This window comes from Dinoponera quadriceps, unplaced genomic scaffold, assembly GCF_001313825.1.
Source record: "Dinoponera quadriceps isolate SergipeBrazil2010 unplaced genomic scaffold, ASM131382v1 scaffold1915, whole genome shotgun sequence".
NCBI classification, from domain to species: Eukaryota; Metazoa; Arthropoda; class Insecta; order Hymenoptera; family Formicidae; genus Dinoponera; species Dinoponera quadriceps.
In genome coordinates, this window is record NW_014555989.1 from 3938 (window position 1) to 17151 (window position 13214).

Here is a 13214-nt window from a genome sequence, read left to right on the forward strand (position 1 = left end):
TTTTCGTGCTTCGTTCTGCCACTGAAAATTATATCTCTGCCGGAGGTAACGGTGTCGATTGATAATTATGTTTCTTGTTGCTTTCTTATTTATTTGTAATCAATTAGGTGCAGGTAAGACAGTCTTATCAGCCGTCTGCCTCACTTATTGATTCTCTACTCCATATTGATTTTATTTATTAATTTATTTATTTTCATGATATTATTCTTATCAGTTTTTCAGGACCAATAGTTGTTATTAAGAGTAGTAATATTTGTATATGTTCGAAGCTTCAAACTCGGTTCGAAGATTCGAGGCTGTTAAAACAGAATTCATTTTGGAGAATACAACAAAATTCTGTGCAATTAGAGAGTGTCAGTTTAACTCGGATAATATTAAAACGTAGTAAAAACGTCGTAAATACGTCTTTTAGACGTCTTGTTTAGATAAATATCTCTGGTTCAGTTGTGAAATTTATATTTTGTCTAATTGTATTTTCGAGTTCTTGAAGCTTCGAATATTCAAATATTCGAATATTCGAATTTTCACATTTCAAAATTTTATTATTCGGCTACAATATGTCAAAAGTATTCAGAAATTCGAAGTTTCGAATATAATTTCTAGCCCTGATTGTTATTATTATTATTATTCCTAGTTTGAAGATATCCTTCTTCCTGTCCAATATTTTTTTTCCTGTCGATACATAAAAATTATTCTTGAATGACAAGAATATATTTTTCTTTATATTTTATAAAATTTCTTCATGTCAAGAGCAAGTTTTATCTTTATAAGATTATATATTCTTGTTTATATATGAAAATGAGTCTCGAATTGGTACTAATTCTTTCCCCCCATAGAAATAGAAAAATCCCTCTGTAAGAGATTAATTGATTCAATCAATTGCTCTCGATCATGCGTGTCTCTACCGAGTACTACCGCGGCCGAATATCCACACGAACGTTCGCGGTACCAGAGGCATCATTTCTCGCCGCCGAGTTCCCATCCGGTCCCCGTTTAGTCGCGAGAACCGACTTTTCTTGTCTGTGAAAATTACACACAGGAGGACACGCCAATCGGAAGCTGAAGGAAGGCCGGCGCGGGTAACTCTCTCACGAATGAGCGATCATCTCCGGAGCGTCGTGCCAGCCGCGTCGGACCACCGCCTACGAGAAGAACACTTGGAGGCGGAACACTTGACGGAGGTCGGTGCTTTCAAGAAGTCTTCCATGCCGCGTTTTCGTCTCAGGTCTCGCAGCTTCAGGGCGAGAGAGACGTACAGAGAGAGAGAGAGAGAGAGAGAGAGAGAAAGCACGAGCTCTCCCAGTCGGAGAATCGCACTTTTCGCCCGAACGAGCGTCGAAGGAACGCGGACGCTGCTATTGAGCTACTGTCCTCTTCGAGCGGAATACGCTAAAAGTTGCCGCTTCGAGCACAGCCGCGCGCTCGCTCCCGCGTGTCGTAGTCTTACGGAGGGGACAAGTGGCACGGTGCCACTTGCGAGAGAGAGAGAGAGAGAGGGAGAGAGAACCCTCTCGTTCGTGCCGATCGTTTTGCCCGAACTTCGGGCCACTTATCGCGACGATCCGTTTGATCCGTTCCCGTCGAGTGTCTCTTCCTTCCGATCGATGCTTCACAAAGCGCCCACGGGATGCTTACCGATTGTACGTTGTATGGGTGTCAGCGTGGGAGTGCGCACGTACATAAACCCGGTATTCTTGTTTCGAGGGTTTCGTCGTCGAGGCTAATCATGCAATGACGGTATTCTTGCACGGACGCGGTCGTCGCTCCGGCCGGAGTGTTCTCGAACCCCCGAGACTTCTTCTCTCATTCGTGCACCGCGCTCGTCCCGATCGTCCCCTTCCCTCCCTCACCCCTTGCCGCACGGTGGGACGGAGACTTCCAACATTCGGAATTTGTGAGACCGATGCGAAAAATAACCGAACGTACTTCTTAAATTATGAATGACCGGAATTCTCATATCGCGCTTTGAAATGATAATAAGCGCGTTCATCTCGTATTGGTACGTAAACGTGAACGTGTATGTTCTTTTCGCGCATATTACATGTTTTCAATCCGCGATTGAATATATCCGGATGTTTAATATTTCAAATTATACATTAATATATATATATATATATATATATATATATATATATATATANTTACACATTAAAATACAGTTTTCGGAACTTACTAAAACCACTTGAAATGGAATAATCTCGGAAGAGTACATATTATAGATTATTAGACGATAATTTTACCATAAAATGCCAATGTTCCCAAGGTAACCAAATGCTTTAAATCTCTTGTTAGATTCCCAGTAAACAAAGAACGTTAAATCAACATCTTGAAATGTTGATTTTGCGTATCTCTTGAACGCTTTTAATTGATATTCTAAAAATATTTCAAAAACATTACCAAATAACATGATAGATCGAATATTGTAAAAGTGTTTTAGAAATATCGAAGTGCTGAAGTTATCGTAATGACGTTGATACAAGGTTGTGTATTAAAAAAATGTTACAAGTTATTAAATATCGTTGCAAAAGTTTTCCATTAATAATTTTTTGCTGTCTCACTGGGTTAAAAGTAAGATTTCATAATACGCTAATATTATATATGTTACATATTCTTTTTACCAGAGGTATTTGATTTTAAATAATGAAATTCTCTGAAGAAAAGAGGAAACTGAAAATTTTGCGTTATTAAACGTTACATGTTATCAAGATATAAGATTCATTCTATCGAAAGTAAACCAAAAAAGATATTATTTTAGCACACATCAATGTTCATTATACCCATTGTCAAAATCTATTTACGGAGATATTGAATATTGAAGAAAAAGCAAAAAGAAATAGCAAACTCGTCCCACTGTGCGCCTTTCTTCGCGCCGTCGAAGACGAATCGAGATGCCTCTTCTCTTCCCTCTTTTCTTCTTCACGTGCCGTAACAATACTTAAGGCCACCAATTTTCCGCCGTCCTCACAAGAGAACTGTAGCAGCGGCGGATGAAACGGCTGAGAGACGCCGCAGCATCGATACCTTCGATATGTCCCCGCAATAATGATCCCCGAATGAAGAATAGGGAGGCATCTCGAACACGTCCGGTGTAGCGTGTTTTATTAACGTATGAGTCCCCCCTCCCCGAAAACCGACGATCTTATAAGTAACGACTACGTACAATCCACGTCTTGGATCAGCGGCAACAGTCACGTGCAATCTTACGTTTTTATCGGTAGAAAGAACCATCCACAATGTCTCTTAAGTAGTAACGGTCGGACACGGTAAGCCGGCTCGGCAGTTCAGACCAGTGGCGTGGACGCGTTACGGTCAGCCACATGGCCGGCGCTGTGCTGCGCGTCAAGTCCGTATCTACAATAGTTGCAGCAAAGCCTTTTGCTCTGAATTGTAACGTAATTTCAAAAACGTCACCGGTGTTACCAGACGTCGCAGTTCCTAAGGCTCCCGTCTGCTCGCCGCAGCTATCTTGATTAATGACGTCAGAAGCGAGGAAACGCACGCCCGAAAATTCTTGCGGAAAACATTGAAGTAAGAGTCTATTATGTCTAAAAGACGTCTCAAAGACGTTCTTGAAACGTTTTAGGACGTCTTAGTTTTTATATTTTGTATTCTTTCGTGTAACTTCTCCTCCGTCCTGATACCAAAAGGTCTTCTTCTTCACGTTAAGCGGGAATGAATGAATAAATGAAATTAAAAGGGAAGTTTTTCTTAATTGTCTTACAAATCTGCATGCGATCGACCGCAGTCGTTTTACGGACAGATATTTTCATTTCAACGTATTTCGCAGGAATTTTGCACCCCTTCCTCGCTTCTGACCTCGTCAGACAAAGGGGATGCAACGCGAGCCTTAGGGTGCTGCCAACTTAGGTTAAGCGTTATCACAGCGCTTTTGTTACGTTACATTCCGTTTCGCTGAGAGCGAAAGACTTGCTGCACCTACCGTAGACTATCGTTCTCGCTAGCGAGCGGCTGCTGCGTCAGCGTTCCGTCGTCATCAGGTCGACTCGTCAGTTCGTGCGATACACGACGCACCTCGCGGAGGAAGTCCCGCGCCGGACCGAAAATTCCAGCTGACCGTCGCGATCAGAACCTGGACTCGGCGGTGGCCCGCGCGTCCACGAAGGTCACCCGCTTCGTCCGCGAGTTGTTGCCCTCCGGGGGCAACCCCTAATGCTATACGGATATCTCTTGTATCTGCACGCGCTTCTTGATGGTGTTGGTGGTGTTGGAGGTGCTGAGTGAGCTGGTGGTGCGAGCGGGCGGCTTCGGCGGCACCGGGTCCTTGTGGATGGTGGTCCCGTGGCGCATCTCTTTCCGCGACTGCTCGCCGTTGTCCTGAACCTCCTGCGCGAACTGCTGCTGCTGCTCCTGGAGCGACGGGCTCCTCGCCAAGGTCGTGTACGACGGCGGGGGTTCCTGCGCCGGTTTCGGGTTCTCCGCTGACTTGATGGACGACCTGGTGGTCAGCGGTAATGATTCCTGGCCGTTCGGCCTGCAGTCCATGGCGGCGCGTTTCTTGTCCCGGTCCCGTTGGTAATAGATCCCGGCGAAGATCAGCATGTTCAGCACAAGGAGGACGCAACCGACGCCGACGGTGATCGCCAGGGCAGTTGTGGTGCTGTAGTAGTGGCGCGAGGCCAGCCGCTGCAGCAGCTCGGCGTCGTCCTCGGAGTCGTCCAGGATCGGCGTGATGTCCTCGGCGAGGCTCTCGTCGCCCGTCGACGTGCTGCAAGCGGTGGTCGAGGATGCGCTCGTCCGGGTCGTGCCTGTCAGCGGCAGCGGCGTGTACCATTCGTCTCGCACCGGGCCTGGACGAATGCGGCCAGTGAGAGAGAGAGAGAGATTAATCGGGAGATTAATTAATTAATTCATTGACACATTGATCAAGGAGAGTCGGCGGAGATGAATTGCCGTACGCGCTAATGACTTTTAGTCCGACTTACGCGTATCACGCGATATTTCTGTCGTTTTCACAGTGTGCGGATGGAAAAAAGAATTAGTCTTGTGAATAAAGCAATTATTCGATAAGTCGATTTTAATCTACAGTTCACGCTTCCGTCTACATTGCGCTGCTTTTCTTCCGAATTGCATCTTCTGATACAAGTAAATCAATATCTGCTTGAAAAATTCACGCTTATGCTCATTGTTATTCCTTCGAAGAATTTATGTTGAATACATGTATGATTTTGTAACAAAACACTTTCTGTTATTTTAAGCGAAATCAATTCTGTTGTGGGAGCTATATTGTTACCATCATGTTTCTTTCTCAATCCACTATACGATGTCATTACATTTTTATAAATGACTTCCTAAGTAATAAATACTTCGTAATCTTAGGTTTAGAATCGATCGAACAATATTTTGATGAACGTCATCGACCAGTTCTCAATTCAAAATATTGATTGTCGACAGAGTGTTACGCAAAATGCAAATAGAGGAAGGGCATTTCTCTTCTCTAAATATATTATTAATACTCACTGGAGATGAATATTTTTCATTTCTTAGATATTTTTTCTCTCAATATAGCTCGAATTTCCAAGTGACAAATGTTACCTATTGAAATTTTATACCTTTGCAGATTATTTCGTATCATTCAAAACACTAAGATCAAGAAGTAACGCGTATTTTGTGACGCGGGGGCTTTATGTTCCGGTGTTTCAAAGGCTAATGAATCGTTCACATTTGGCTTACAGCAGGATAGCAGGATTCAAAGGGTTAATTGAGCGGGGGGAAGTGATCGAAACTCGTTCGTTCCTTCTCGCTCGAAGGGCGAATTACCTGCGTAATAGTGGTCACCGCGTTCCCTGAAGTGGTGATGCCGCATGGAAACGTCGTCGTCGCCGGGACGATGCAGCTGCGGTATCAGATTAAGCCACACCGCCATTTTGTGGCCGCGATAGTGGCTCTTCATTTTGGGCTTCAACGCTGAAACGAACGTACGACGATTAAGACGCGAGTCGTGCTAATAATTAATCGCACAGGCGTGCTCGAGCAGGCGCAAATATATATCGCGACGTTATGAACGACGGTGACTAATCGCCAAATAAATCGGCGCTTATCGAGCGTATCGATATATTCCTTCGAGCATTCACGGCTCTTCGTCGTGACGAATAATTTCGACACGCTTCGTCCGCAAGCGCGAGGAAAAGATGGGATCTCGCGTTGCGTGCAATTAAAGTTTTAGGAAAGAAACTTTCCGAACGGCGCATCAAAGCGCGGAAGATCGGGCGAAGTCCAGAATAAACACAATCAAACTTGCGAGATAAGTTCCGAGGGAATTTAAAAAGGTCGCATTATTCGACAAAAACAGAAAGAGAGACGGGAAGGGGAGGAGGAGGAGGAGAGAAAGACGGGGAAATAGAAATCCGGCGAAATTTAATTTGCCGAAAAATAATAACCCGTCATCCTTAACGACATACCTATCGTGAGATACTGCTGAGAGCCTGTCTCGTATTGTTCCCACGTGAGACCGCGGAATCGCGTCTTCTCCTTCGGTGTGCCGTAGTCGACCGATTCGATCTTGTGCGGCTCGTTCGGGTTGCCGGTCTTGGCGAAATTGGTGAAGAAGGTGAGGACGGCCTCCGCAACGCCCTGATCTTGTCGGGAATAATTCCGCGGGAAGAAAGCCCCGCCTGCCACCAACGGCAGCCCGAAAATGTACGGTATGTCCTCGCCACGCACGCTCCCCAGTCGCTGCAATGAGATTTTCCGCTCGAGAAGTCGTTCTAATGTCGCGTTTCTTAATTGACGACGATCACGATGACAGAGGGGGAAGAAATTCAACTCGACGGGGTATCAAGGTAGTGCAAGGGAAAAATGGTCGTCGTCGATATTTGCGAGCGGACTCGCAATTCCCGTCATTTGCAATTTGTAATAGTAATTATTAACTAAGTAAAAGGGGACAATGAGAACCCGTGCTCTTATTGGCAAATTATTAATCAAATTAATTAACTTTTATTGCACAGTAAAATCCATGCACCGGCTCTTATTGGCGTTTTACTTAATTATTTTTGGATATTCGATGGAGCCTTAAATTATTTATTTTCTTATCGTATTGTCGTATCGCGTCGGATCGATTGGAGTTCTAGATGTAAACAGAGAAGCGATGTTGAATAGGATCGGTTTGTTCGGTTGTCCGAGCCACGTGACGGAGGCGCCATTTCTTCTTAGCGACTGCGACTAAGAGCGTATGATACATGGCAGTCACAAGAAACAACATTTTCTTCTTATTAGTTTCGAATCCTGTGTCCAATGGGAGAATTGATTTTCTAGTAATCCTTGGAAAATATATTTTCCTATCGGACACAAGATGCCTTGCGAAACTCGGTAGAAAAAAATGTTGCAACCTCTTTTTGCGACCGATCACATCGGTAAGTTATACTATTCCTATTAGAATTTTAGTATATCATGATAATAAAAAACTCCTTTTTTACAAGTTAGTTACAACATATTTTGATGTACCGAGTTACATACGCTGAAAAAAAAAAGTAGTTGGATCGACAAATCTGCGGTCACTCTCATTAAGACAAATATTGTTCCACTGAACGAATTAACGCAGTAATACGCTGCGTTGATGTACTTGCCGACCAAATCGCAATCATCGAATCAATTGACAATTCATTACGGCAACTGTATGTATAATTTGAACTAAACGTTGTGCTTGAAAACATTTCGTTCGTTTAAACAAAATCTCGTTAATTCTACCACTTTCTTTCTCGGTGTACGAGGGCGGTTCAATAAGTACCCGTGTTAGACGACAGAGGGCGTTCCTGAGGGAAGTTGGTGTTATCATCGTGTGCTGTCATCTATCAAACGACGGCAAAACAAATTGCAGACTGATTGATAGGTTAGTTTGGATTTGGCAGCCATTCGAGTAAGACGTGTTTCGTGATTTTCGCTAAGATGGAAAAAGAGCAGTATCGTTCGGTAATTCGCTTTTTGATTTTGGATGGGAAAAAATGCGAGGAGATAAAAGCAAAGTTGGATGCTGTTTATGGGGACACTTCGCCATCTATGACCACAGTTAGATATTGGTTCAACGAATTTAAACGTGGGCGAACATCCGTTTTTGATGAGGAGCGACCAGGACGCCCGGCAGACGTGGTTACCGAGGAAATCATTCAAAAAGTCCACGACATGATTCTCGCTGATCGATGAACGAAAGTGCGCGAAGTAGCAAAGGCCGTAGGTGTGTCGACCGGAACGGTAATTAATATTTTACATAATAAGTTGTCAATGAAAAAATTGTCGGCCCGATGGGTGCCGCGATTGCTCACGGTGGAAAGCACATTCATCCGGAGTTGTCGCCGCCAAACTGCATGAATTGCGTTATGAATTGCTGCCGCACCCCCTGTATTCACCCGATCTAGCTCCCTGCGACTTTTTCTTGTTCCCTAACATGAAGAAATGGCTCGCGGGAAAAAAATTTAGCTCAAACGAGGAAGTCATCGCCGAGACAGAGGCGTATTTTGGAGAGTTCGACAAATTCTATCTTTTGGAGGGGTTAAAAAAATGGCAGGAACGTTGGGAGAAGTGTATCTTTCTAAAAGGGGACTATGTTGAAAAATAAAAAAAATTTTTTTGAAAAAATGGTGTCTTCATTTCTAACACGGGTACTTATTGAACCGCCCTCTTAAGTACAAATTGTGGGGAAAATATTCTTACTTGGACTAATTATTGAGATTATTCAACCTTTTGCGATCTGACTTTTCTATTTTACCCATTTTCCTTCTCTCACTTCCTTACTTGCTTACTCTAAATATTGCCGCAGATAAAAGATAGCCGACTTTCGATATATAATGTGCATCTAAATTCTATCGATAAATTTACAGGATAGATTCTATGGTGAGAGATAAGTAAGAAAAAAGTCTAACTAAATATATGTTCGCAAAAGCTTGATATTTGAGATGTAGCCTTCAGAAGATGACAACGATGAAAGAAAAAAAATCTATCGTGAAAAACGGGTTAAGAGCACTAATATAAAATATTTTTACCTGTTTTCAAAGATAATTAATTTTGATATTTTTGTAAATGAGCTGGATGAACTGCTTTTAATTATTTAAGAATCCAATAGGTATGTAATAGCGTTAGAAATAATGAAGCAACATTTGAATGTGTACGCGCGCTTTTTACTCCACAGATGTAAATCGTGCTCGTTGATAAGGGAGGTAGACATTTTGAATAATTTTTATAACAGCACGTGTCTAAAACATTTTACTTACTTTTCTACGCAGAATCTATCCTGTAAGTTTGTCGGTGGAATACACCCCTGTATATCGAACGTGAAGTGTCGCTTCTCTACTTTATATATAAGATTCTAAGTTCGACTTGCGAATGTCTCATTAAAACGAACCGGTTCCTTATTTCGAAGCTCTCCAGTCGGTGCATCCGTAAACGTCGGCGAAATTCCGCGTCATTGCACACGCGAAATGGCACTTTGTGTTACCCCCTCCTCCGCCCCTGACTCCCCCATTAACGGCACGCGTGCGACGCGAGGTGGAAGGAAGGAAAGAATGCACGAAGAGATCTGAAATGACGCGTTTAACAATTCAAATAAATTCATCGCATTTGCATTGAGCATTCTTGATATCGCTTTCTTATCTCCTCTTAGCGCGACTTTCTCTCCCTTTGTTTCGTCTAATTCCTTCTCCTCCTCCTCCTCTTGCTGTATTTTTCCCATCCTCCTTCGTTCACTTCGCACCCACCCCCTACATCTTCCCGGAGCGGCTCTGGTAAACTCGCGCGAGTAACGACGACGTTTTGATTGCAATAATAACCGGGACGACAGTAGAGTTACTCGCGCGAGAGCAAGCGAACGAGCGAGAGAGAAAGAGAGAAAGAGCGAATATGAACTTATTAAAGGTGAAATCTTTCACTCCGGGCGCTTAATTAAATTTCGTTTTGCGCACACGCGGTGGACCCGCGGCTTGGAGCGTCCTGAATCGCCGTGAATCGCGCGCGTTCGCCGAGTTGGGATTAAGCGACTTTCGGAGTCGACGTGATGGGCATTACTAACGCTAACTTGCCACGTCTATTTCTGAACGTCGGTCAGATATTTTCCTCGCGTTTACGCCCGCTCGGGTCCGCTCCAATCCGCTCGACTCTACTCGTCCAGCGTGAATTACCCTCCTCTCCCCCTTGGAGAGATTCAACTTTTATTTTACTCTTTCGATATTACTGGCGACGTGAAATTTTGTCGAGCCCCCCTTTTTTTCGGGCGAACCTTTTCCGGAGCGGAGAAATTGAAAATGTCAATCTGTTTCCGAGTGGCGGGCTTAGCGGCAGGTAACGCCGGCAGCTACCTTACAAATTGCCCGATATAACAATTTCTTTCTTGTCCTTTCGATATTGTTACGTCAAGCTTGACAAATCTTCATCATCGTCGGGACAAAACGCGAGCCACGGGCTGTTCCGGGCGTTTTATTAAATCAGTGTCTTTATCGTGAAGTCATGGCCAGCGGTTACCAACGGGTATAGATCGACCGGAGCTAGAGTGAGATAGATGGGATATCGAGAGAGAGAGAGAGAGTGTGTGTATGTCAAGAAGGGGTTGAACGGTTGCTACCTTAACTGAGGGTGCCGGCGAACTAGGTGTCGAGGGCGAACGTTAGTCTCTCTTCGGGACGTCAAGTTAATGGAGTTAACCCGGACTTAAGGAGCGTCCTACACCTACCGCTCACCCTCTCCGCCTTACGTCGTTAGGACGGCGGAAGTGAGGAGCAGAGATACGCCGTTTTGGAATACGGAATAGCCCGGGAAAGCATCGACGAGATGCTTCCGTGCGTCGATGAAGACGCTAAATTGACTAGTTTTATTTTTCATGTGCACACCGAGGGAAATTCCACGAAAATTATAATAACTTTCGGCCTCAACTATATCTTCTTCTGGTTTCAACCGGAAAAAATGGTAGAGTACGTGGTATTATGGTCTCCCATTTTACATATTTTGAAAATGTTTCGAAATGTTCGAGAATAAAGATAACAAATGCCGGCCATGTATTGGCGTAACACTGCGTAACGATGAGCTACTAAACAAATGATTCCATAAATATTTTGTTACCTAGAGACGATATTAATGGGGCCCATAATATCTACAAGGGCCATAATACTACCATCTCCTATAATAGCAATATGCATGCAAGATATTATTATCACCGACACTATAGTGACACTTAATAGCAAAATGGTCCTCCTGACTGTAATTCTTTCACTTATGCGATTATAGCTACGAAAATTTTTTCTCGGTGTATACGAAATTTTCTCTCGTGAAAAACTTTTCACACCCTCTCCGCTTGCACCCCTGGGTCATTAAAAATTCACGCGCTTTGGAGGCTCGCTATTTATGAGTAAAATCGCGATCCCCCGACATTGAATTTTCACGACTCGTCGCGAGAGAGAGGGGAATCCTCGTCACGTCGAGTTTTCAAGACGTACGACGCGGATGGAACAATTTGTACCACGAGGGAAATCGAGATTACTACGGGTCGACGGGTCGGGCGTACCACCCACCTGCAGATAACCGCTGTCCTTGGACTGATGATTGAAGTGATAGAAGTACGTCTTGGCGCCCCTTCTCGCGTGATAGAAGGCGATTCTCATGAGCGGCGCTACCGTGTGGCCATCGCTCAACGCCTCCATCGTCGAGTCCCTTATTATGATGGGATGAAGCACCGGCTTATCCCAGTCCGTGTACTCGTTCCTCACCGCCGAGAAGATCTCGTTCAGATGGTAGACGTAGGCGTTGCGGATGAAGGTGCGCAGAATACGGTTCCGGTGATCCTCCTCGAAACCGAACTGAATGTCGTTGGCGTTGAAATCGAGGTTCGACTCGGTCGTGGAGACGCCCAGGATCAGCGGCACCTTGATGAATGCGTCGCTCGCCCGCTCCATGTCCATGCCCGGGTCGGGATTATTTTGGTCCACCGGCAAACCCGGTCCTACGCGCGGCACGAATCTGAAAATGCGCCCCGCCGATAAGTCGATGTAATTACGGCCCACGCGAAGACTAATTAGCGTACAATTAGCGAATAATGCGAGAGCGTTCGACAGACTAATTCTGTAAGTTTTTTAACGTACTACACATCGTCGTATAGTTCATTCCACAAGTAGGTTGTTAGCACATTTTTCTCGATACTTTTCCGAAACGGGTTGCGCCAGCAATTCTTCTAAAGCTTTATTTCATTCGGTAGGTTGTTGTTGCGATCAGTCGCGAAAAGTTCGCAACATTTATTTTCCGATGAATTTCACGACGTATCTCGTGTCCAAAAGGAAAATGTCTCTCTTAAGAATTACTGAATACCAAATTCTCCTATTGGACGCAGGATTTTACTTGGGGACCATTTTACTTGGATCAAATAAACATTACTTGAACGGTAGCATTTTTTTCTAGCGCACTAATGCTCTCACCAATGCTACACACACTCCCCAGATACATAGTGACGTTGAAAATGTCCAATCGGGCACATTATGTCCGAATGTTCGTGAATCGTGACTGCTGATTGTTCAGTTAATCGACAACGGTGCTTCAAATTCAGCAATCATAATGCATAAATATTCAGAAATGACGCGCCTAAATGGAAATTTTCGATGTCATTATAAACCTAGGGAATGGAATTGCGTCAATGGGTTCTCGCGTACACGTTATAACTGTAATGTATACCAGGTGTAGAAGTATGAAACCGGAATTTTTTTGTAAAAATTACACGTCTGTTGTGTGAAAATGATAAAAAATATTTTATTCAAAATAATGTCCATTGCTATTTATACATTTTTCCCACCTTTCAAGCAGTTCATGAATGCCACGCCAAAAAAACATTTCTTCTTTTGAAGTGAACCAGCTACCGAGCCATTTTCGTACATTTTCATACGAATTGAAGCGTTGTTCAGCGAGAGCGTGTCCCATTGATGCGAATAGATGATAATCGGACGGAGCCAAGTCTAGAGAATAAGCCGCATGCGTTAGTATTTCCCAACTGAACGCCTCGATCGTTTCCCTGACCCGTTTTGCTGTGTGTGATGGGGCATTATCATGGAGCAAAATGACTTTGTGTTGCCTTTTTCCATATTCCGGTCGTTTTTCACGCAATGCTCGATTTAAATCGATCATTTGCTGTTGGTAGCGATCAGTGTTAACGGTTTCACCAGGTTTTAGCAGCTCATAATAGATTACACCCTTCTGATCCCACCAAACACAGAGCATTGTCTTCTTTCCAAAGC

At 44.0% G+C, this 13214-nt stretch overlaps 1 protein-coding gene across 2 annotated transcripts in view; it reads right to left on the bottom strand.

Moving 5' to 3' along the window:
• Window positions 1–2169: 2169 nt before the first annotated feature.
• Window positions 2170–13214, bottom strand: part of LOC106746431 (neuroligin-2-like) — a 110894-nt gene continuing 99849 nt past the window's right edge. For both annotated transcript variants that reach the window (XM_014623036.1, XM_014623035.1), the window contains 4 exons: window positions 11508–11952; window positions 6420–6693; window positions 5779–5925; window positions 2170–4808 (listed from right to left, as the gene is read on the bottom strand). In XM_014623036.1, coding sequence (XP_014478522.1) covers window positions 4174–4808; window positions 5779–5925; window positions 6420–6693; window positions 11508–11952 — 1501 coding nt within the window. In that variant the 3' untranslated portion in view covers window positions 2170–4173. The remainder of the gene's footprint in view (window positions 4809–5778; window positions 5926–6419; window positions 6694–11507; window positions 11953–13214) is intronic.